The sequence below is a fragment of the Taudactylus pleione genome, unplaced genomic scaffold (assembly GCF_031769625.1).
Source record: "Taudactylus pleione unplaced genomic scaffold, aTauple2 ptg000162l, whole genome shotgun sequence".
Lineage (NCBI taxonomy): Eukaryota > Metazoa > Chordata > Amphibia > Anura > Myobatrachidae > Taudactylus > Taudactylus pleione.
The window spans coordinates 9,640,981-9,664,640 of record NW_028284564.1 but is presented as its reverse complement, the minus strand read 5'-3'; the positions used below and the strand labels follow the sequence as shown (position 1 = coordinate 9,664,640).

Sequence of the window (23,660 nt, the reverse complement as noted above, 5' to 3'; positions counted from 1 at the left end):
AAAAAATAGGATGATCATTTATATCAAGAACTGCCCCACATGGTTCCTATCTGTGATATAGAAAGCCACTGTATTCTTTACAGGCCTTCAGCATCAGGCTAAGCTTTTAAAATTCCGTATTGTTTTACAGGAATCTGATCTGCCTCTTGTTAACAATGCTCTATTAATAACAACAGCATTAATGCAAAGCTCAATTCACCAGAGCTACAAATAAAATGGGATGGACGGCCCTTGTGGTTTACAATGTAACCAGTCACAACGGCTGATCACAGTGAAGAGAGGATCATTCAGCATTGTACACCTGGCGTATCATGTTCTTACTCACACGCCTCTCTGGATGACATAACGAAACACCCAGTGCAATTACACCATGAAATAATGAACAGAATTATTCTCCTTACGAATTAAAATGGAGTTAAGGAAGTTTGCCACTGTAAGCTTTTTTTTTTTTAGTAGTAGTGTGTGTGGAACAATTATTAATTTTTTTTTAAATGTTGTGGATTTCCCAATTTACAATACAACATACACTAATTCTGCTGAATATATGCATTTCTTAAAGCCATCAGAATCTGTACACCTAAGAGAGCTACATGTGCCTGTGAGTATCAGATCATGAAACTAAAATGTTTCATTTGCAGTATCAGACATTAATAGTGTATCGGCCATATGCTCTATTCTACCTGGGAAAGAGTGTTCTGGTCCCACTTAATTCATCTAAATTCAATTAAAGTAACAGATGTATGGTGTAAGGCATACAAGAAGACATATTGCTCAAAGTGATCTGATATCTATTATGAGACATGCTGCGCGCACTGTCTGGAGAACTTAACTAAGTTTAATAGACCACAGGTTCTCAAACTCGGTCCTCAGGACCAAAAAACAGTGCATGTTTTCCATGTCTCCACACTGAATCAAGTTAAATAATTAGCTACACCTGTGGACCTTTTAAAATGTGTCAGCGAGTAATGAATACACCTGTGCAGCTGCTAGGGGACCTGCAAAACGTGAACCGTGTGGGGTCCTGAGGACCGAGTTTGAGAACCACTGTAATAGACTATGAACCAATATCAAATGGGCCAAAGTATATAACTAAAAGTAGGACTTGTACGGTGAGATGCAAAACAATGTACCCTACGCTAGTGATAAAAACGAACTGCCAAAGCTCCTCTGAGCCCATAAATTCCATGCCTGGATCAATGATCTGTGGAAAATGTTGCGGGTGGATGAACGCTGAATGCCTTGACTATAACCTTACAACTCTGTGAAGATCCCCCTCTCCTAAACAGACCTTTATTTGTGGTGTGTATGTCAAGAGCAGAGAGAATTCTAACAACATACTGAAAACCATTTCATTTGGTTCTGCAAGTTTTTAAAACAATCATATGAAAACAAGAAAAGTAATAGAACTGCTGTAGCATATATCACTGTTAAACATAGTTTATACTCAGTCTCTGGGCATGATTCAGCTAGGATCGCAGCTGGCAATACGCACGCAATCGGGCGACTGTTGCGTTCTGCACATGCATCGCAGTGCGCGTGCCAGCCAGTGACTATGCAGACCCATCACAGAGTGATTGACAGGAAGTGCCGTTTGTGGGTGGTGACAGGGGGGTGGGTGGTGAAACTCAGATGTGCCAGGGCATTTGAACGCCGTTGCATGGGCAAGCATAAATTATCCACTGCGATGCCCTACACAGTCTGAGGCCTGATAGCGTGCTATGAAGTTAGCAATTACTGAGTAAGGTCTGACCTTGAAACTGGGTGTCCTTATGTAGTGCTGCAGCGTCAGATTGATCGCACTGATTTAGCATACTTTCGCAGCTGGACTGCGTGCATAATAGCAGCTGCGATCGCAATCGCTATCCTTGCTGAATCAGGCCCTATGTCAAATGCTAAACAAAAAGTTTGGAGCATGATGTGAACAATTGCTGACGATATTCACAAAAGGAGCAACCAACACCAGGTAGTTTAGTAATTTTGTCTAAATTACCCCATAAGTCTACATGTGGGGTCATAACAGCCAAGCAGACAGCTTGCAAATGGTGATCACAGGTATACTAGCTTTCTCATGTATGTAGGGGCCTCAGCTAATCGCACGGAATAAGCCCTGTATGCATTTACCACAAGTGGTAATCTGTATCAGACTTTGGTTTGCTCATTCAGCAATCTGGATCAGACCATGGACAGACAGTGTTAAAAGGTCCTCAAAAATACAGAGCTCTTTGAGCTGACATTTGCGCCGTTATGTAGTATTAGCGCAATATATCTAATCATTTTTTAGATTTCACAATTCTGTAAGATGAAGCATGCATGAACTGCACACTTGTTAGCATAGGGCCATACTAGGGAATGATGGACTATAAACACATATAGGATTTACATGACAATCTTTAGACACCTATATTGATAGGGAGCTAGTGTGGCAAATAAGTCCACATCAAAATGGACCCTGGTTAGGCTCCTTATGTCCATCTGCAAACAACAGTCTTTTTACACAAAAACATCATGTTTACCTTCTAGAACACTCTATACCGTAAGCTGGCAAAGAATTAACTGAAATGTAGCTTTGATGACAGAACTGTTGCTAAAGGTAAGTGGCTGGAGAGGTGCAGGAATGCACATGGAAAGCAGCACATAGACAAAATCACCAGGTGAGAGGGAGACTAATAAAACTTCAATTCAATTTACTTTATAATCATAGAGTGAAACATTATTTGTGGTGCAGAATCAGGTCACAACAGTCTTCCATGACCCCTTTCCTCCAAATCATAGTACACGAAAATAACAGTAAGTAATGCAGGAACTTCCTACTCACCTGATAGTTACTTATATTATTTTGACTTCTCTGTTATTCTAACGGGTCTATGTATTATAACTAATAGGTTGGGTACACATGTGGAAACACTACTTTCCGCATGCTTATAGTAATGGGCCAAATGGGGTCGCTTAATATTCAGCAAACTTTACAAACAGAAGGTTTTCAGAGTTTGCCTGCAGGAATCTGCACCATTTTTGTGGGGCTGCAGAGGGTGCATGTGTGAACTCAGACCAGGCAGTGTACAGCTGCACCACTACTAATTAGCTGCATAACTGCAGGTGTTATGGATTGCGGGGAAAGCTGCTTTTGGAGCAGCTGTCCCTGGAGCAGAGAAATGCTGACTTGCCCCGGTAGTAAAGTATTCACTGCTGCAACTTGAAGTGAGTTGGATGTTTAATTATATTAGGCCACCAGGTCTGTGATAATGAATAGACCCTAAGAGTGTAGCTATCATGTAAATACAGTGGAGACAGCTATTTCTGGACTGAAACAATATTTTGCAGACCATTTTAATAGGAAATATGGACTTCACTAAATACCGTGTCTCAATTTAGTAACTAGTTACTAGTAAATGAATTAATTGAATGCTCATAATTTATGAGTGGGCTAATTTCACTGTGTGCAAGGGATGGATCCACTTTAAATGCATTGACCCTAAGGAGAACACATTTTAACAGGTAAATTCAGTGAAGAAAATAGGGGTAGATAAAAGATCCAAAAAAACTTCAATCTGTCGTCCATTTGTACTGGATGCCATGTGTACTGGACAATAGGAATAAAGCTGCCTGATTTTGGGGAATCTTGTTCCCTATTGAGGGCTCATTCTCATCTGCATGAAAAAAGAAAAAGTGTGCTAGAGGCTCCAATACACATCTGCCTAGTTGTTCTGATATTAGAAAAGTTAACAAGTACAAAATATAATAGCAAAAATTGGAATTGAAAAAAAAAACGCCATTCTGTAACCTAACTCCTATAACAGTCAATTTATGCACCACAAGTACAACGTGAGCTTGTTGGAATACAGGGTGTGATTCAGCAAGGATCATAATTGCAAAGCTGCACGAAGACAGCTTTGCAATTTCGTCATTGCTATTATGCAAATACAGCAGGTGTATGACACCCCCTGCTGCATTTGTGACCGTGGTTTCGATGGTCGCGATGGTGGACGGCACCGGGCTGCCAGCCAGCTGAGTAAGCCTTAGCTTACTCAGGCTGGCCAGCTTGTAAGACCAGGACACTGCGTCGGTCAACGCAGTCCCTGGGCTTGCCACTCCTGGAAAACGGGAATGACATGCCACTTATTTAGGGAACGCCGGCCAATCCCACCCCTGCACCGTCCATTAAATGCCTTTGCCTGTCAATCAGGCAGAGGCACAGAAGGGGCTGCGTGCGACTACGCAGGACCCACTCTGCACACTCAGACACTCGGGAATCTGTGGTCATCCCCACAGAGCTTGACGTGCATTTGTCTTGGCCTTGTGGACTAGTTCTCTTTAGGTTCTACTTCAAGTGTGTTTATTGGCTGCAAGAAGGAAGTTTAATATTCAAATTTTTGCATTATACATTATTAAGTTAGTAAAACATAGTTCATGTTTACACATAAACAGTTTTGAGTATCAACAAGTAAAACTATACTTGACAAGTCATTTAAGCAATCCAAAATACAGAGAGCAATTAAAGCCGTATTATGTCTAAACATCCGAATGCATTTGTTAAATCCCATTTAATAACCTGCTGTGGCAGTTTTCCTTAATACAGCTGCTGTTCTTAGCTTTCCTTTATTGGCTAATTATAGCAATTTGCTTCCTTTATCAATGCACAGGAAGATAACCGCAACAATATATCTATAAAGACATCGAAACATTTTTGTCTTCTGCCTGGTTTTGCACACTACAACTTCAGAACATTGTATAGTTAGGATCAGCATGTATTTAGCATTTCATTTTTTTTTTTTAATTTACCGGTTGCTTTAAAAGATCCAAACAGTTAGTTTCTATTTTTCTTTTGTGTGTAGTAATAACACTGAAATCACTAAACAAACAGATAAAAGCAATAGCTTAGTTCTTTGTCATGAAAAAAAGTACAAAGTGCTTGTTGATCTATTCAGAAACAAAGATATCAGACACGTGATGTCTTCCATTTTCTTCTGGTTCAGTAGTAATGTCACCTTGATAACATGTTGTTTTAGGGCTCTTCCAGATCAAATTCTCATGCTACTGCCATATTTAAAGAAACAGTAAAGGAAGGAATATAAAGGACGATTTGTAAAAAGTAACGGTTTGTTTACAATCTTACTGACAACACTGGTTGGAAGACAATGGTTTAATAGGGGCAATTTATTCCCCTTAGGTCAGTGGTTCCCAAATTGTGCGCCGTGGCCTACACTTGCAGGGGTGCCTCAGATTGGTGGTCCAGTACCAAATCTAATTATTTATGGTCAATGTAATGTAAGTATGTGGACAAATAGAAGTGCAAACCTTTTTTTCCTGAATTTCTCAACAACAAACTTTTGGCTTAGGGGTGCCGTGAAAACAATTCTGATGCACTAGGTCGCCACGATTCAAAAACGTTTGGGAACCACTGCCTTAGGTTTATGGTTATAAAAAGATAGAATTGTACCTCATGTCTAAAGAAGTTGTTGATAGTTAATAGCAGAAGTTATTCAGGAGGATTACAGGTGCTAGGCAGACTCCATATGATATATTAAAGGTATACAGAGTTACATCACGATCCTAGCAGACACTCTTGTTTGCACAACAACTATACTGATCTCTTGGCTAAACATTAGATTTAAAACTTCAGAACAAAAAGGTTTCTAAACAAATGTTTATCCTAAAGGCAATGGAAGGTGCTCACTCAAGTAAACATCAAATCGTTATGCTCAGTTTCATACATCTATATTTACTAATAAGTCAATTCAGGTCTAGAAAATCATGCTGAGCACCGTGTGCCAGATTTTAGTATTGTTTCATTGAAAAAATAAAAAATAAACACACAAAAGGCACACAACTCCAAATATGCCTCATATTTTATAATTCAAGACTGTACTAAAATGTACTAAACAAGTAACCTAGCGCTGTCTTCCCAAAAGAACGCTTTGTAAACCAACCATTGAGTCTGAGAGGGCACATCCACTAGCAGACTGGTAAACGACTGCACGATTACAACATTGTAATCGTACAGTCATTTCACAGTCTGTGCTGTGCCTACACTGAATGATCAGTCGTTCGGTGTAGGTACCCTCCCGCATCCCCGAACATGGTCAATCTGTCGTTATCGGCAGATTGACCAGCATTTTCGGGCGATGACAGATGTCAAAAACGTCCAGTAGGAGCACGCATCGCTGGTCGTTTTTCACATTAAGCTGCCCGATTTGTGCCCAACTAACAAGCGATTGAACGATAACTTTGTCGTTATCGTTCAATCGAGTAGTGGATATCCACCTTGAGAGACAAAGCTAAGTGACTCACTCAAAAGATGACTATGACCCTGGGATTAATCATTAATTACAGCTCAATTCAACCTTCATAAAGTCATTTTAAACAAAACAGTCTTATACAGTAGGTGCTATATGGGCAAAATAACATGGGACATAAAAGCTGCACACAAGCATGGATTGCCATCAGAGGGTGAGGATTTTCAATGCACAACGAAAAAACCTAAATCCCTATCCAATTAGTCTCTCAGCAAATGTGGAAACATACAAGTATATTTAGTCTAAATTCTAAATATATATTTGATTTAGACTAAATATACACGTATATTTAGTCTAAATCAAAATCACCATATGGTGTGGCCAACATAGCATGACTGATAACATCTTGTTGATCAGGCAACAAGGGACATGCATCCTATAGGAAACTTTTCATAAATAAACTTTGACACGACAAGACACCCATTTATATGGATTGGTTTGTTCTGGAATTGTCTTTTCCCTTTATATATATTCAGTTAAAGAGCATTGAAAGGGGCAGATGTACTAAGCTCTGAAAAGTGATAAATTGGAGTGATTAAACTGCCAACCAAACAGCTCCTGTCATAATTCAAACAGCCTGTAACATGACAGTTAGGAGCTGAGTGGCTGGTAGTTTCTCACTCTCCAATTTAAAACTATCCAGAGCTTAGTACATCTCCCCCAGAGAAAAACGTATAAATCACCATTATTCATTTAATCACTTCTAAAATTATGAGCAAATGTTTATTAAACTGTTTGTACGTTCAGCTTCTGAGTTTAGTGATACAAAAGTAACTATAGCTGTATTCACAGTAAATGCTATGATTTAAATGTTATCACTGCAGAATGTGCAAGAGGTGAAACTCAAGGATGATGAAAAACTAAGCTCCAATGTAGGTAAACCAGAGTCATCTAATGGCCTTGAACAATGAAATGAACCTGATAGTCTCATGTAAAGGTTAAGCTTTTTAATATTATCAACCTGCTGACTGAAAGCGCACTAAAAAGGCAAACATCAAGTTCACACTATAATGAAAAGTCAGGCTTGAAATAAAAGTGAAGGTTGTGGAAATAATATGAAACTTAACACAATATATTGAGAATACCCCCAAGACTGTAAATGCATTTGTGGATTTCTTGCACTGATGTTAGGAGCCAGCAATTTTGCATATAAAAATGGTTCGACCTCATGGATGAGCACTAATTGTTGCTGCATGTTGCTATTACTTGTATTTTAAATCTAATCTTAGACAGTGGCTACATTTTCTGCAGGTGCTTTAAAGCATTTTCAATTTCTCTCTCTCCTTGTAAGACTTAAAAGATTCCTATGGCACAGTGTTTATTATGCAACAATGTTATATAGGAAAAACTATGGGCTGCCTCACACTTTTTTCAGGACTCATGTCATCTAATTGTCACCAATCTAATGACTGATTTCATTCCAAACATCCTCAATTAATGTTTATATTTCCATTGTACTGAACTGAGCCACAATAAAAATATTTTGGGGAAAAAAAAAACTGTTTGACCCACATAGAAGTTTTAGGGGTTAAGTTCTGTACTACAATGACAGGCAACTGCATCACCTGTAGCTCCCAGAAAAGGTATACCCCAGCTTGTGACATCCCCCCCTCGAAAAAATTCTACAATCAGATATCCCCAATCCATACTTCTCTACTGCCAATGCACCCAACAAGAATTACTAAAATTGTCTTCATACATTTGTGCTTAAAGATAAAACGTTCACCGCCATCGCTCCTGCAGTGGCCACAGTCACTCCATAGGAAGGGGCTCAGTTATGAGATCAATGGAGTTTTTGGCTGGCACCAACAGGTGCAGAAATTATAATAGTGGTGAATCATGCTGAATGCTATATGTCTGCAAGGGATAAATGCTAGGTACTGGTATTAATGGATCCAGGCATACTGGATATGGGAGTGCTACCCACAGCCTGCCTGCCATTATTACCTTTTTAAGGTACTAATGGGTAAAGTTCTTTGGCTGTAAATCTGACAAAATAACAGTGTCTCAGAAAACGTTTAGCAGGAGAGCAGACTTCATTCCATTCCGAAGGCTAAAGTACTGATGACGCTAAATGACTGGGTGTAGGTCTTTCTTTTGTAGGACTTCTCTTGGTGGTGCATTCTGTAAGTTTTGATGCAATAAAAACTAAAAAACAAATAACCTTAAAGGGGTATATTTACTAAAGTGCGGATTTATAGAAATGGAGGTGTTGCTCATAGCAACCAATCAGTTTCTACTCATCATTTAACTATCACCTTCCAGAAAATAATAGCTAGAATCTGTTTGGTTGCTATGGGCAACAACTCCAATTCTATGAACTCGCACTTTAGTAAATATACTAATAAGTATTGAGTATACTCCAAGCATGGCTCAGACTTTTTTTTAATGAAAAAGCCAAGAGTCGCAAGTTTCAAAGCAATTTATGAGGTAATCCTAACACATTGATTTAGTGTGGCAAGGCTCATTTGACCATCATAATACCAGATGTTTGTTAGAGGGTGTATGCAACAGCGCTCTTGGGAATCACTATATGAATTATTCTCAGGAGTCCACTCTCACTTTTTGTAACGTAGTATGAATAAATATAATTAGCTTAAAACCTTATTAATACTATGATACCAGATGTGACACAAAGCACTCTAATAAATAGATACAGCAACATACATACAGTGAATCCACTGTCACTGGTGTTGGCAGGTATATCGCAACTAAAGTGTTGGAGTTCAATGTCCTAGTGCACCAGAATAGCAAAACTGCAGTGTAATATAGAAAATGTGTTTATGTTCAAAAAAAGAAACTCTTTGCATATTCTGTATAGGTACTTTGCATCAATTGTGGCTTGTGCTATTTGCATAGATAGATGATATGGGAAGATTTTTTTGGAACAGGATATGTTTTTCTGCAAACATATGAATTTGCACATCAGTTAAAAATCTAAAATGGTATACCTTATTTAGAAAAAAAAATTATATATATTAGTCTTTATTCTAGCACCCTGCACCTATCACAACCTGTGCAGTTCCTCTTTCCTGCCTGGGGTGTTGTTCTCTGCTCTGGTGCTTCTAGCACACTCAGCTGATGCAACAAAGATACAGAAGAGAGTGTGCTAGATGCATCAGAGCAGAGAGCAGGTAAGAGGAGCTGCACTGGTTGTGACAGGTGCAGGGTGCTAGAATGAACACTATATATGGATTGCTCGTGCCAAAATTACTAATTTCATAGTCTAACCAAGAGAATGTTGCTTTTTTTTTTTTTAGATCATATTTTATTTTATTATTGGGAGAAATATCCTTTAATTGACTTTGGATAGTAAAGGCAAAAATGTGAATGATTCACAAATAAAAGGTCAAAACCATGGCTGTCCATTTAGGAGAACCACTGAAATACATTGCTAAACTTATTCTACCACTTCCAACTAGAGATGAGCGGTTTGGTTCTAGTTCAATTTTTTTTCCCGCCAGGTTCGATCGTCATCTTCCTAGGCTAAAACATCATCATTGCAGAGCCGAAACTAGAACCGATCTAGTACTGAACCGATCATCTCTACTTCAAACATATATAGCCAAACTGACTAAAATCCGTTGCAGGACTAAAGATAGGCGTCGAACCCCAATGCCTGTCTAGATCCCGATGCCAGAATCTAGACAGACGGCTTTCCAAACGAAGGTAAGCCGAACGGTGTTTGCGCTTAGCGGCAGGGGGGGGGGGGTTAGGGAACTCCCTGGGGGACTTAGGGTTAGGCATCACTGGGGGGGGGGGGGGAGATAAGGGTTAGGCACCACCCCGAGTGGCATAGGTTTAGGGTGCATGGAGGTGGGGGGTTAGGTTTAAGCATCACCGGGGGTAGGTTAGGGTTAGGCACCACCGTGGGGAGGGTTATGGTTGAGGGAAGGGGGGGGAGAGAGGGGAGGGTTAGGGTACTTACCAGCCCCAGTCGAGATCCTGGCGGTTCAGTATTCCAGCGGCGGTATATAGTCCGCCGGCATTACATACAGATTCCTTAACAAATAAACGCCAATGAATATTGCATAAAGTGCTGTCTTTTTATTTTCCTTTATTTTGTTAAAACAATATTTATAGACCCTGAAACAATCAAACAAACAGTGTTTGTTTATGAAGCAGAAGAAAGCAGAAAAACCAAAATAACACTTTTTGCAAACAATCATTATCCTGGAATACTAATTAGATGTCACTAATTTTTTTCAAAATGTGTTTTAACCTTCAGATAAAGTTAGCATATCTGCACTACTCTACAGCAGTTAATAAGGTACAGATTGTTATAAGAATCATACATTCTGTACAGGCTGCAGATTTGTGGATTCATACAAACAAAAATAGAATAACTGACATGTTGCACTTTATCATTTGAGCTTTTTGTAATCAATTTTCTACACTACAAACATTAAGAGGTTTGAGAATAGAAATTGCCATTTCAATTAATTTTATTTATTTTTACTTTTGTGAGTCTAGGTGTTCATTAGAGCTTGACAATATGTTTTATTAAATCTACACATTTAAGGATCAAATAAAGATACGTATTGCTTTCCTTTGTCAAAGTATAGTAAACCTACTTTCCAATTGATCAGTGTTTACAAAATGTGTCAAGAAGATGAAATACTTCCTCTCAAATACAGGAAGAAATGCAGGAGTCTGCAGGTCAGGAAATCGATGTCAACATTCAATATACAGAGAAACAGAAAGAGAGAAAACCTTGTACTGCAAGCAAGGGAAACTAGGAATCTGTCACTTAGCAAAACAATCCTATGATTACCATCACATTGAACCTGAGAAACCCAAACTCTAATAGCTGTATAATAAATGATGGTCTTATTTTAAATCACTCATATCCTGTAATAAACATTATTCAAGACAGGCGCCATGTATTTGTATTTCATATTTACTATGCATGATAACTGTTATCCTTGCAAGGGGGTGATTTTTAAATTATTTGAAAATAAGCTTGTTCTAGTGTAGAGCAACATAAAACTATAAAGGAAACATAAGCACCACTTTTGGGACTGTCCCTTTGTACAGGCATCGTTGGATGCCATGGGATAAGGACAATGTGCCCAGGAACAGCCGCTCATACCACTCTGTACTGTATGGACTATTTCCTGGCACCCATACTTATGGGGCACTCCAGGAGGCCTGGCACCTTATGAACGGTGTTATGGACACTTTTTGGGTTTTCCAGGAATCATTTTGTTCTGGAAAGGGAGAAGATGTCTGTCCAAGACTGTCCACAGCCTGCTAACAGACTATACCCCTCTCCTCCTTCCATTTTCCTCAAATGTTTCTGGTTTAATAATTTAGGTTTAGGGCAGTTAGCGGGGTTAGCGTTTAGGTTTTGGGGGGGTTAGGGTTAGGCACCCCCAGGGAGAGGTTAGGTTTAGGGAGCAGTAAGGGGGGGGGTTAGGGTTAGGCACCCCCGAAGGGAGGTTAGAGTTAGGCACTAGGGAGGGGAGGTTAGGGTTAGGCACCACTAAGGAAGGGTTAGGGTTAGGGGAGGGGTCAGGGGAGATTAGCATACTTACCTGCCTCTGTCTTGATTTTCATCTTGTTGGGCAGCCGCCGTTGGGTTTTGAACCGGTGGCTAAACAGCCGCCGGCATTTCAATGCCATTCCGTGTAAGATGCCTAATATGTCTAGTGTTGTGTTGATTTAACCATCTGGGCTCAAGCATGGATATCCTTAAGACCTGTACTGTAATGGCAGAGAACATCTGCTATAAAGTATGATTGATTTATGTTTCATTGTGTAGTGCAGAGGTTCCCAAACATGGTCCTCAAGGCACATTTTAATTTAACCACCTGTACTTAACCATGGATCTCTCTAAATCCTGAACTGTTGGGGTGCCTTGAGGACTCTCTGGTATAGTGTACTTTGGCTGTACTTTGACATATTACAATAGACTAACTTCTTTGGTCTGGTCTTTTGTGTATATATTTTTTTTTATAAAAAAATAAAATAAAAACAAAACAATATAGGCTAGCTGTGTCCTGTTAAAAAATCTGGTAACAAGGATTATCATGGGAGATCCACCTACAGTCCTGATGAAATAATGGAAAATAAAAATTAAGATGATATATGAGTAATATAATAAAAACAGAGATAAACTACACCTTGAACTATTTAAAGCTAATAAAAGAAATAGTTTGTTAATTTAGATGTTACAAAATTGTGTAATATATATATTAAAAAAAAGTGTGATTATTATACCTGATGCAAAGTTAACTTGAATCTGTGAAATTTGTGAAGAAATTTAAAAATTTGTATATGAACAAAATTTATATTATATGTATTTTAAATTTAATAAAATCTAATAAAGAGAAAAAAAAATAAAAAAATCTGGTAAACAAAAATTATTAATGTAAAATTATTTTACATATTATATAAACAAGTGCTTCCAAATTAGTATTTATTACAGTTCATATTTAATATCTAGACCAATTACACGAACCTATTTGAAAAACCTTTAACATTTACAAGGGGGAATTCAATTCAAAGCGATAATGAACGGCGGCCCCGAGAGGGAGCTCCTGGAGCTATTCAATTCAACTCTATGCTTGGTCGGGCTAAAGAATTTCTTCTCGCACCCCCCTGGGGATGTGAGGGGAAATCCTGCAAAAGTGGCGGCCGCGCGGCTGTTTACCGGCTTAGCGCGGCGCTAACAGCATCACGGCTGGCACTTTAGTCAGAGAATGCCGGTTCTCGCGACTAAACACACAGGTTAAGTCGCAAGAACCATCATTCTCTGACTTAACAGCGCGCTGAATTGAATAGCTCCGGGAGCTGCCTCCCAGGGCTATTCAGCATCGCACTGAATTGAATTCTGCCCTCAGGTAGCAAAGCAAAGAACTTTCTACCCTAGCACACTAATGGTTAATCACAAATACTTTTGACCAGGGTGACTCAGTTTAACTGAAACCAGCTTTTCATTCACACAATTCCTCTTCTAATCTCAAGGAAATCTGAAAGACTAATGACAAACATTTGGAGGTATAATTCTGTGGATAACCTGATATGCAGAATATACCTTCCATAGTACTATTGCACAACTCAGCAAGTTATTGTAAACTGCACACAATAGACTATTAAAACGCAAATAGAAGACTTCATTACTTCATCATGCCTCAGTAACAAAAGTATCACCTCCGAAATAGAAGTAGCTGCTCTTTCGGAAAACTGATACTTTTCCCCCTACACCTGCCATGTCCCTATGGATTTACCCTCAGCCGCTGGGGTCTGTGCACCCCACCTCCCAAAGTTGCAGCCCCCATCCTGCAGCTGCAGACGTCTGTGCCTCCTCCCACCCCGCTGCCCTCTGTATCATCTTTCCTCCCACCCCTGTTGCTGTGTCCCACCCCAGCATCTTCTCCCCGGTGTGCGCTCTGTCCCATCTCTAACCCATTCCTTTCCCCAGTGTGCGCTCTGTCCCCTCTCTCGCCGATTCCCCCCCCCCCGGTGTGCACTCTGTCCCCTTGCTCTTGCCCATCAGACTGCAAAATACAGCTTTGTGTTAATTTCTTTCAGATAACACAAGTAGATGGCAAGTCAAGTCATTACATAGATTGTAAGCTCCACTGGGGCAGGGACTGATGTGAATGGGCAAATACTCTCTGTAAAAGCGCTGTGGAATATGTGTGCGCTATATAAATAACTGGTAATAAATAATAAATAAATAAATTAATGGACATATAGATATATTAATACACTTGAAATAACAGATGTGGAAGTAGTTAAATAGCTTCTGTGTGACCCAGTGAGGAAAGCAGACATTGAGAAAAAGTAGCTTCTCTCTGGAGTGGCTGGAGCACTGTGGGTATGATTTAGAGGTGGGAGAAGAAGCCCCCGCAGCTGTGTCTGTTGCTCATCTGCCACGTTATACATGTGCTGCTACAAAGTTCTTCCTTTGGGTACATCCGAACTGGCAATAACTGAGACGCCCATTTTCACCATCCATATATGCTGCATCCATAGATGCCACCATCGAAACTTACACCTGCCACATGGCAGGTACAGTTTCTCCATCCGTGTATGGCCTTCTATGTGAGCAGTTGGGCATCTGTGTATGTAACCACTTTCAATGACACGTCACGACACTCCCATAACACGCCCGTGAGATGGCCCATGTCTGTGCGTATGCTAAGACACATTGCTACCAATGCCAAGGAACACCCACTATATTTTCAATCCCCGCATGCGCCTGATATTAGAACTGCGGCTCTGCACAGACACAATCGGAAGCCTGTACAGTGCGATTTAGTCACATCCGACGCTGGCATTGCAAACGCCTCTGAATCAGCCCTGTACGTGTTGGAGGGAAAGAAGATCATCACATTTACTTCTTTATTAAACTGCCATTGCAAAGTCCAGGTAAGACTGAGCTGTGCATTTACACTTTTTTTTAATTTAAATATAGAACATTCTTTATAAGTAATACAAGTCAGCACAGCAAGGACCCTACCTAGGAAAGTCAGCAACATTCCCATTGTTTGGCATCCCAAAAACTGTTTTTGCAGCTATGGTAATTCTATACTCAGTTGTGGTTGCCTTTTTCTATAATAAATAATTATATAATACTAAGTAAAAGGATGTAATGGTCAAAGTCAGTGACTTGGGATTTTGGATAGACTATTTCAGTTTGTACAGGGCCAGCCACTTATAAAATGAAAAATTAGGACACCAGTGAGAGCTGAAGCCTGGTCAGACTATAAAGTCCACAAATCATTTTGTGTTATAAAAAGGTTAAAACAGTTGTAGGAACCTGTGTCCAGCTCCGGTATTGCTCTGCTGCTACATGAGTATGTATTATGGGACATGCGACACCGAGCTAAAGATTGCTAGCAGAAATAAAAGGAGACTATCCTGGAAATACAGCAAGTGAGACTTAAGTGTAAGACATTATGCATTGACCATATACTGAACAGTTTTCTGCTTAAGTAGAATATTCTACCACATATAAGAAGATGGTAACACAATATAGTATTTTATTGGTTTTATCATCCTTTAAAGACCATCATCTTCTATCTTAATGCTTAGGTTTTACTCCAAAAATAACTGGGAATTTAAACTGTAACATCCACTGAAGGAAGATGTAAAATATTTACTATTCACTATAAGCAAAGCAAAATGTGTTAGTGCTACACAAGTAATAATAATAATAATAATAATATTAATAATAATTTTATTTATATAGCGCTTTCTCCTAAAGGACTCAAAGTGCTTTACATTTACAGTACAAAATACAAAATAAGCTTAAACAAGGGACATTAGTGAAATGCTTGGGTGAATAGGTGAGTCTTGAGTCTATTTTTGAAGGATTCTAGAGTGGAGGCCTCTCGAACTGTGCGGGGAAGAGAGTTCCAAAAGGTTGGAGCCACAAAACTGAAAGCTCGACCCCCAGACGAATTCCGTGAGATTCTAGGTACTGTTAAAGTGCAATGCCTCTGTGGTATTTTCCGCTCACAAAGTAGATTCTGTCTGGAATAAAAGGCGGCTCAGGGATCTTATTGGAGGACAAGGGGGGGGGGGGGTAGGCGCATTTATTGGAGGAGAGGGTAGGGGAGGTGGAGACAGACATCTCCGGGGGCACATTTAAATGTCATTTGTACCAGCAGAATTTTTTATTTTTTATTTCAGGCCAAGTACTTTAGGGAACGCATAGTTATGTTGCTTTGCAAATGACTATAATTGGCCTGCCATGAGGAGGTGGAAGAATATTATTTTGTACTCTGGGCCTGATTCAGTACTGATCGCAATTGCAACTATGGACGCAGATCGAGCGATTGTTTTCCATCACGCATGTGTATAAGCCGCACTGTACGTGTGCAGCGATCGCACTGCAATTACGGATGCACAGAGGAACCCATTACAGAATGAGTGACATGATGTCAGCGTTTGGGGGTGGTGACTGGGGAAGTGGTTGGAAAACCGCAGGCGTGCCTGTCCGTTTGAACACAGTTTCCTGAGGGTGCATAAATTAGTCACTGCGATTGCATACGCAGCATGAGAGCCTTCTACGTATGAGGAGACTTGCAGTGTCTGCGGCAGGTCAGACCTGCTGTAAATTCTGCGTAAGTGGTTGATTTGCGTCGATGGTACCGATGTTTACGCCTAAAAGCAACATTGGACGGATGTGAGAAAGCAGAAGTAAGCGCCTTTATGGCGGCTGAGATTGGCAAGCATTAACATATTTTTGCTGCTGTGTTCCATACGGAATCGCAGCTGCAATGGCAAATGTGAGCCGTACGGAATAAGGCCCTCTGCCATCATCAGTCCGCACTACCAAGCTGCAATGAAGAGTAACAATTTGCATTGTTCTACATATACAAGATCAGTTGTGGCAAATTAATTCTGTGAGGTATATTGTAACCTTTATGGAATGTCCAGGCTTCAAGGCTGTTTATGTAGAGACAAAAAAACAATAAATACCCAATTCTTTTTATTTTAAGAGCATTAAAAGGGAATACTTCCAGATCAAAAGGAGATTTGGAAGATATGTCCTAGATTTCTGTTTAGGTTGAAAAATTGTATACAAATCTATCATAATTATCTTGTGATAACCCAGTTACCCTTAAATTACCTTTAAATCAAACATGCAAAACTTAGAAATTTAAACAGAATTAATGCCATTTTTTCACATTGTTATGTGTGAAAGCTTGTAAATTACTCAGCTAAATCTGTTTATACTTCACTAAATCTGTGCAGAATTCTGTCTCCTGTATAGTTTAGAGTAAGATGTGGTTATTGCTTAGGAGGGTGGTGTTTCTCTATCTATTTTTGTGTTCCATGATATCCAGACAGTGACATAAAGATCTGGTATGATGCACGTTTCTTTTGAATGATGAGGAATTTGCAATACCCTGCTTTACATTAACAGATCTATAATGGAGAGTCAAGTTAAGGTGAATACTGCATTTCACCATTTTGCTTCATGTATGGAAGTTTAATTGTGGGGGTTTAGTTCCCCTTTAAATCATTTTTGTAAAGAAAAGTGTGGGTCATCGTGACCCTAAACAACATTAAATAGGGATTAATTAGTGTTTCCTTTGTTGCTAATACCGCTTAACATTTTGTTCGTGGCTGATACAGAATGAATGATTTACTTAATTAAAAGGTCTCGATGACATTCTGCTGATAAACACAGCTCACCACTGAATCTACTGTACTTGCATTGGATCTTACATAGAACTAAATTGAGATTGTGTACATTCCATTACCGTTTTAGGATCAGTTACTAGAGACCCAAATTCGACCCACATAAGACAACCAATGAATCCCACTGAATCTGAGAATCCGGAGGCATGTTGGGTAGTTCAAGGACAACTGGTGTATTAGTATACAAAAGTTTGCAATGATAAGATTCCTTCAGAGGATATAGTTTCCCAAGGCAAATAGAAAAAACCTGTCTCTTCATAAATAAGACATAATACAGAGCTATACATTCAGTAGCATTGCACACTATCATTTGGAAGATAAAAATACTGATAAACACAACACACAAATTCTAAGTAGAGCAAAATGGTGACAGTGACTGTTCACGAAAAAATAACAATGTATTAATCTGTTTATTTAGGAAACCAGGAAGACTCAAGTTATACTCACAGTCCAAAAAAATCTTAAGGGAAAATCGCTAGAATTGTGGTGAACTGACTTGTGCTTGGATGACGTAACCAATATGGAAGCTTCCATTCAGATGTATAAATGCTAATTTTAACACAACATAAGGGATGAATGGAGAAAATGAGATAATTTACATTTAAAATACAGCTAGGAAAGTGTAGGGGCTAACCAGCCTGCAGTGTTTGGAGACAAACCACAATATATTGGCACTAGTGACATCATATGAGATAACCAGTTTGGGAGACTGGGAAAGTTAGAAAAATATAGTAATGTGAAAAGTTGAGAGTCAAGTTGTAAATGAAACTTCAAGACAGACAGTGCTGAATTTTGATTGGCCTACAACAGTGCCCACATTTCTCCATCTACAGTAAATTAATGGGACGCTATTATACTAACAAAATGGTGCATTTATTGTATTACAGAGTTTTATTCACATTGAACTACATTTATTTTTGATAAAACATTAAACTATTAAGTGGTAAAAACATTTCCAAAATTACCTTTAATAGTTATTTGAAGTTTAAAAGTGGGAAAAGCAATGGATGTGTACCCTGAGGATATGCATTAACCGGAAATTAAATATAAATGGTCACAATACATTCCTATAAATAATGTCCTAGAAAAAACATATTACAGATATTTCATGAAATACATATGTTAATACAGGTTGAGTCTCCCATATCCAAAATGCTTGGGACCAGAGGTATTTTAGATAACGGAATATTCCGTATTTTGCAATATTTGCATATCATAATGAAATATCTTGGGAATGGGACCCCAATATACACACAGAAAACATTTATGTGTTATATACACCTTATATACACAGCCTGCAGGTCATTTTATACAGTATTTTCAATAATTTTGTGGCTCAAGCAAAGTTTGTGTACATTAACCCATCAAAAATCAAACATTTCATTATCTCAGTCATGCCAAAATAATTCTGTATTTCGGAATATTCCGTATATTTTGGAATATTTGGATATGGGAGACTCCACCTGTATTAATAAGCTCCAGCTTTATTCAGTAATGACACTCATGCAGGTTTTAGTGGCCTGATATAATTTTATCTGGGAAGTAGTAATAGGCCTAATAATCCTCGCTTGTACAGAGGCTGATGGTTGTGCTGGGCTGGAGATAATTATACAATGCCACCTACAGTATGTGTGTAAATAACCCAAGCTGCTGCAGCCACTCTGCACTACAAAGCTGGCTTAATTACTACACCAAGAACAGATGTTAGCTTACTGGAACTGTGGTGTAGTGGGTAATATACAAATATTTGTTGTTTTTTTTTTGTTAGCCAACATTCTACCACTACAGATAACCTCTTAAGCTGCATACACACACACAACGATTTTTTTAATGAACGATTTTAGTAAACGATTTTTTCCCTTGAAAAAATTAACTAAAATCGTTTACTAAAGTTGTTCATTTACTAAATGTCATGAACGATTTTTATGAACTACAAACGATTTTTGCATATTCCCTTAATGAAAATCGTTGAGTTGACAAGTCTGACTAAACTACAAGCGACAAACTACAAACGTGAACGCGCATGAACGATAATCGTTCATCGTTTGACTCAGGAAGTGAACGATTTTTGCAAACGATTATCGTTAAACGATATCGTTTAACGATAATCATTCAAAAAATCGTGTGTGTATGCACCTTTAATATTAAGGTCCTAACAACTGTTGTTCATCTGCTGGCTTGGACAACACAGAAATTAAAGCCAACTCAGTAGGTACATAAGAAGTGTAAAAGTAATTATATAAACACCAAAGAAAGGATCAGTCACGTGTTTTCCTAAGAACAGCATGGCCAAGTGGGAATTCATTAGCAGTTAGCAAGAGACAAATCCCAGAAGCTAAGTAGTCATGACTCCAAGGATATAAATGGTGACACATGACTTTTGCATATGTATAATGAACCTACTGAAGGGATAACAATCTTTAAGGATTTCAAAAGGATATGTATAGCTGAACATAGTTTATCATCATAAATGGTAATAATATTAATGTTTTAGGTTTATTTTTCAATATAAACAGTAACACTATCAAACATGGGTTCCTGAGCATGTTATATATGGCAATAAAGACAACCCAACCTTTAGGTGTAACATCCAAATATCACTAGAAGCGGATGCAATTTGTGGTATAACAGGATATTTGCACCCTACATGAATAACGAGTTTAGGAATTTAGTTTTCCATTAAAAATCAAATCGTTATGTTACATTGCATAAAAAAATGCAACTTTACCAATAAAACATACCAACTGCACTGATTATACTGATGTAGCATTACTCACTAATAGAACAAGACAGAAAATGTTTACCTTGTCAATTTCATCATGCAGTTCTGCCAAGCTGGGTCGTAGCAACTTCTCACCAAGGTCTGCAGCTGTGTGCCGATAATGATCAATCCTGGGCACAGCGTCAATGGTGTTGTGCCCAAAGGTCCGTAGATAATAAGTATTGGTATGAGTGTCATAGTGGTAGTGATGGCCAGTTCCACCAGAATGTAGACTACCTTCACTTAGCACTGTGTCACCATTCTGAAAGCTCACTCCACCTCCTCCCTCACCACTTGGCATCTCAGGTGAGCTTCCATCAGGGTCTGCTGGGTCCACAAAATTTACTCTAAATCGCCCTTTAGCTTCCTCTCCACCGGAACCACCCCTACCCCTATGAGTTATGCCATCAGCAGGAGCTTCTTGTCCACCTGCAGCTGCTTCCCGGGCTACTTCAGTGACCGGATCCACCTGAAAGCGGCTTTGGCTTGGAGTGGGACCCAGAGGCCTGTCCTCCTGCCCAACATCAAGTTGCAGATCTTCTGCATCTGTAACTGATGGAGGAGGAGGAGGAGAAGAACGAGACATCTGGGAGTGATGAGGAGAGGTTGAGGATTTTCTTTGCTCAGACTGGGCTGAGGCTAACTTGCTCTTGTCTTTCATAAACTGCTTATTTGTAGCTTAGTGATGATGAGGATGTTGGTGACACAATATAAAATCTGCAAAAGAAAATATGTGTATGAGATAAAAGTGGGAGAAAAGCATCCAGCCTACTTTGTGCTCAGTGAAGGTGTCTGCATTAGCACAGCTCAGAAGAGACTGCTAGGTTTTGTCACAGATGTTCCTCCTCCTCATAATATAAAATACACCTAATGAAATGTATGCACACACCCAGCTCTCCTCCAGTGCTAAGGAATGATGAATGTGACTATTGTGCAGAGGATATGGGAGGAGAGGAGGCGGGGAAAGACGCCTCTTATTTCCATGAAGGGACAAGTATAAGCTGAGTGTGAGCAGCAGCTCTGTATGTACATCCCAGCCAGCAGCAGAGCATGCACCATTACATCCTGTTACTACACGTGACTGGCATCACCAGCATTGCTACCTACAGCCTCCTATCGCATCACTAGCAGGCACCAGTGACCTTGGGATGTGCATTATCTCCCTCCTATAATAGATGATCCATGGGTGACCCAGCAGCAAGCAGTGCTGTCTGTTGCTGGCGCTATAGATGGACATCCAGCCACTAGCAGACAAGCTGCTGCTCATGGATGTCCCATGTGTGTCAGGGATTTGCCATATATCACACATACCGCATGTAACTTCCTCCTCCCCGCTGCATGCTATGGAAGTTATGTGGAGAGACTGATGATGATAGGATTACCGCCCCCATGTACACAAATGCTGCAATACCCCCTCCCCCCGGGGTGACCACCGCCCCCAACCCGCCGGCAGATGCTGATGCCATGTGTGTGCTACCTACTACCGGCTCCTACACAACACATGTCTGCTACCTGGGTAGACCCGATAGACTGGATGTGTGGCTGCCACAGACAGACACCACTCACCTCCTCGCTGCCGCCCAGCACCCCACCCTGTGCCGCCGGCCTGCTTACCTGCTTAGCCGCCGGGTCCCCTCTCAGTGAAGAGAGTGCGTGTTCCGGAGTGATGCCGGGGAGGGGGAGGAGGCAGAGAAGGCTGCGGTGACGGCGCTCACCAGTCACCACACAGCAGCAGCAGCAGCCGGGCTCCCGACTCCGTACAGCCGGTTGTGTCGTTGGGACGGGAGGCGCATGCGTTACAGCAACACCCATCACTCTGCCCAGATTGGCTCCATAGCGGCTTAACCCGCTCAGCCTGGGTACCTGAGAGGCGGCACATCTGTCCTACTGCTCACACAGGACAGCTGCAGCCTCACTACGTGTGTGTGTGTGTGTGTATATATATCTATATATATATATCTAGATATATATAGATATATATATAGATATATATCTCAATCAGTATATACAGTATGTATACTATGGCCTATGCTGCAAACGTTGTGTCTGGTCATCATATGCCTTTGTAATCACCTTAGTAATAGGATGGTAAGAAAGAGAAGTATTTATAGTAATACATTTCCAGAAAATGGAAGGCGCAATAGTTTACAACAATGCTTTATATTAAAATATATGCAGAATTTTGCATGCGTACAACTTGGTTTGATAGGATGCGTAGGGGCGGATTCAATTAGCGGCACAATGTTATCGCCTCATTCGCCTGTCTTGAGGCGAAGTGATCGTGTACTTTCACATTGCGTGCTCTCGCTTTTCGCTCTATCCCATTGCAAAACAGGCGAAAACGCGGACGTGTGAATGGTGAAACTAGCAAAAAGGACTTCTTTTTTGGGGGAAATCAGTCTGTACCACAAAAAAGCTTGAGTGACCCTAGTGATCAATATAGAAGTGCATTAATAGCTGTAATAAAATGTTTGGGTTCCTAAATTGAGTCAAATGGCTGTTATATGCACATTAGTGTGAACAAATTATATAAAGCTATTTCTTTGGAGAAAAATAATTTCTGTAGCTAAATTTGGGGGTATATTTAAATGGGTACTAGTATATTTTGGCGTTAATAAAGTGCATTTTAAAAAACTTTAGGAAAAAAAACAGCAGCTGCAGCCCCCTGCAATTCTAAAAACACCTGTCCCATTCATACAGCACCCCAAAATACCCGATCCTAATACTTAATACCCATTTTCAAACACTTTTTAAATTTTCACCCCAAAAATTACATGTCTTTTTAGGGTGAATTAAGATTAGATTAACAAGTGACCAACATATGGGTTGTGTTTTATTGGTTTTCTAATCTAGCAAGGAATAATCCTACCACTTAACCAGTCCACTTTTTTAATGGTAATTGCTAATTTTTTCTGCTTTGAGTTTAATATATTAACCTATCTGTAAGTCCCCAGTTCACAGTAAAATTTTAATGCTTTATCATCTAAATGCAAACTGATAGCATCGCCTATTTCATTAGTACATATGCTAATGCACCCTCACAAATGTCCCGGCTGCATCTTGGAGCCTCATTAGTTCCCTTTGTCTTAAGGCCCCCATACATCAGAGATTGATTGCAGCAATCGTGCAATTTGCAATCGATTGTGTATAAAAATCTTTCCCTTTTTTCAATCGATTGCAGAATTGCCACAATCGATTGAAAAAGGGAAAGATTTTTATACACAATCGATTGCAGCAATCATGCAATTTGCAATCTCTGATGTATGGGGGCCTTTAGCTGTGCCTTTTTTACATCAACATTAGGGATGGCCATTGGAAGTAAAGCAACTATCGCCTCTTAAACTAAACATTTGATGGTTTAGTCATTGATGGTATGCTAGTGTTGCTCATGTGCTTCTGTAGCTTCTATGGATACTGAGTTTATCCTTCCCGGTATAAACAGC

General features: G+C 39.7%; 1 protein-coding gene across 3 annotated transcripts in view; it reads right to left on the bottom strand.

The window, feature by feature from the left end:
* The window catches only part of SLC12A2 (solute carrier family 12 member 2), a 119,611-nt gene extending 97,619 nt beyond the window's left edge, over positions 1–21,992 (bottom strand). The window contains exons 1-2 of one of the 3 annotated variants that reach the window (XM_088475112.1): positions 21,832–21,992; positions 20,261–20,934 (exon numbers count right to left, since the gene is read on the bottom strand). In XM_088475112.1, the coding sequence (XP_088331238.1) occupies positions 20,261–20,878 (618 nt within the window). In that variant the 5' untranslated portion in view covers positions 20,879–20,934; positions 21,832–21,992. Of the gene's footprint in view, positions 1–20,260; positions 21,096–21,528; positions 21,555–21,831 lie in introns of those variants that run through there. The other 2 variants (XM_088475115.1, XM_088475113.1) reach the window with 2 other exon arrangements.
* Between the last annotated feature and the right edge of the window lie 1,668 nt (positions 21,993–23,660).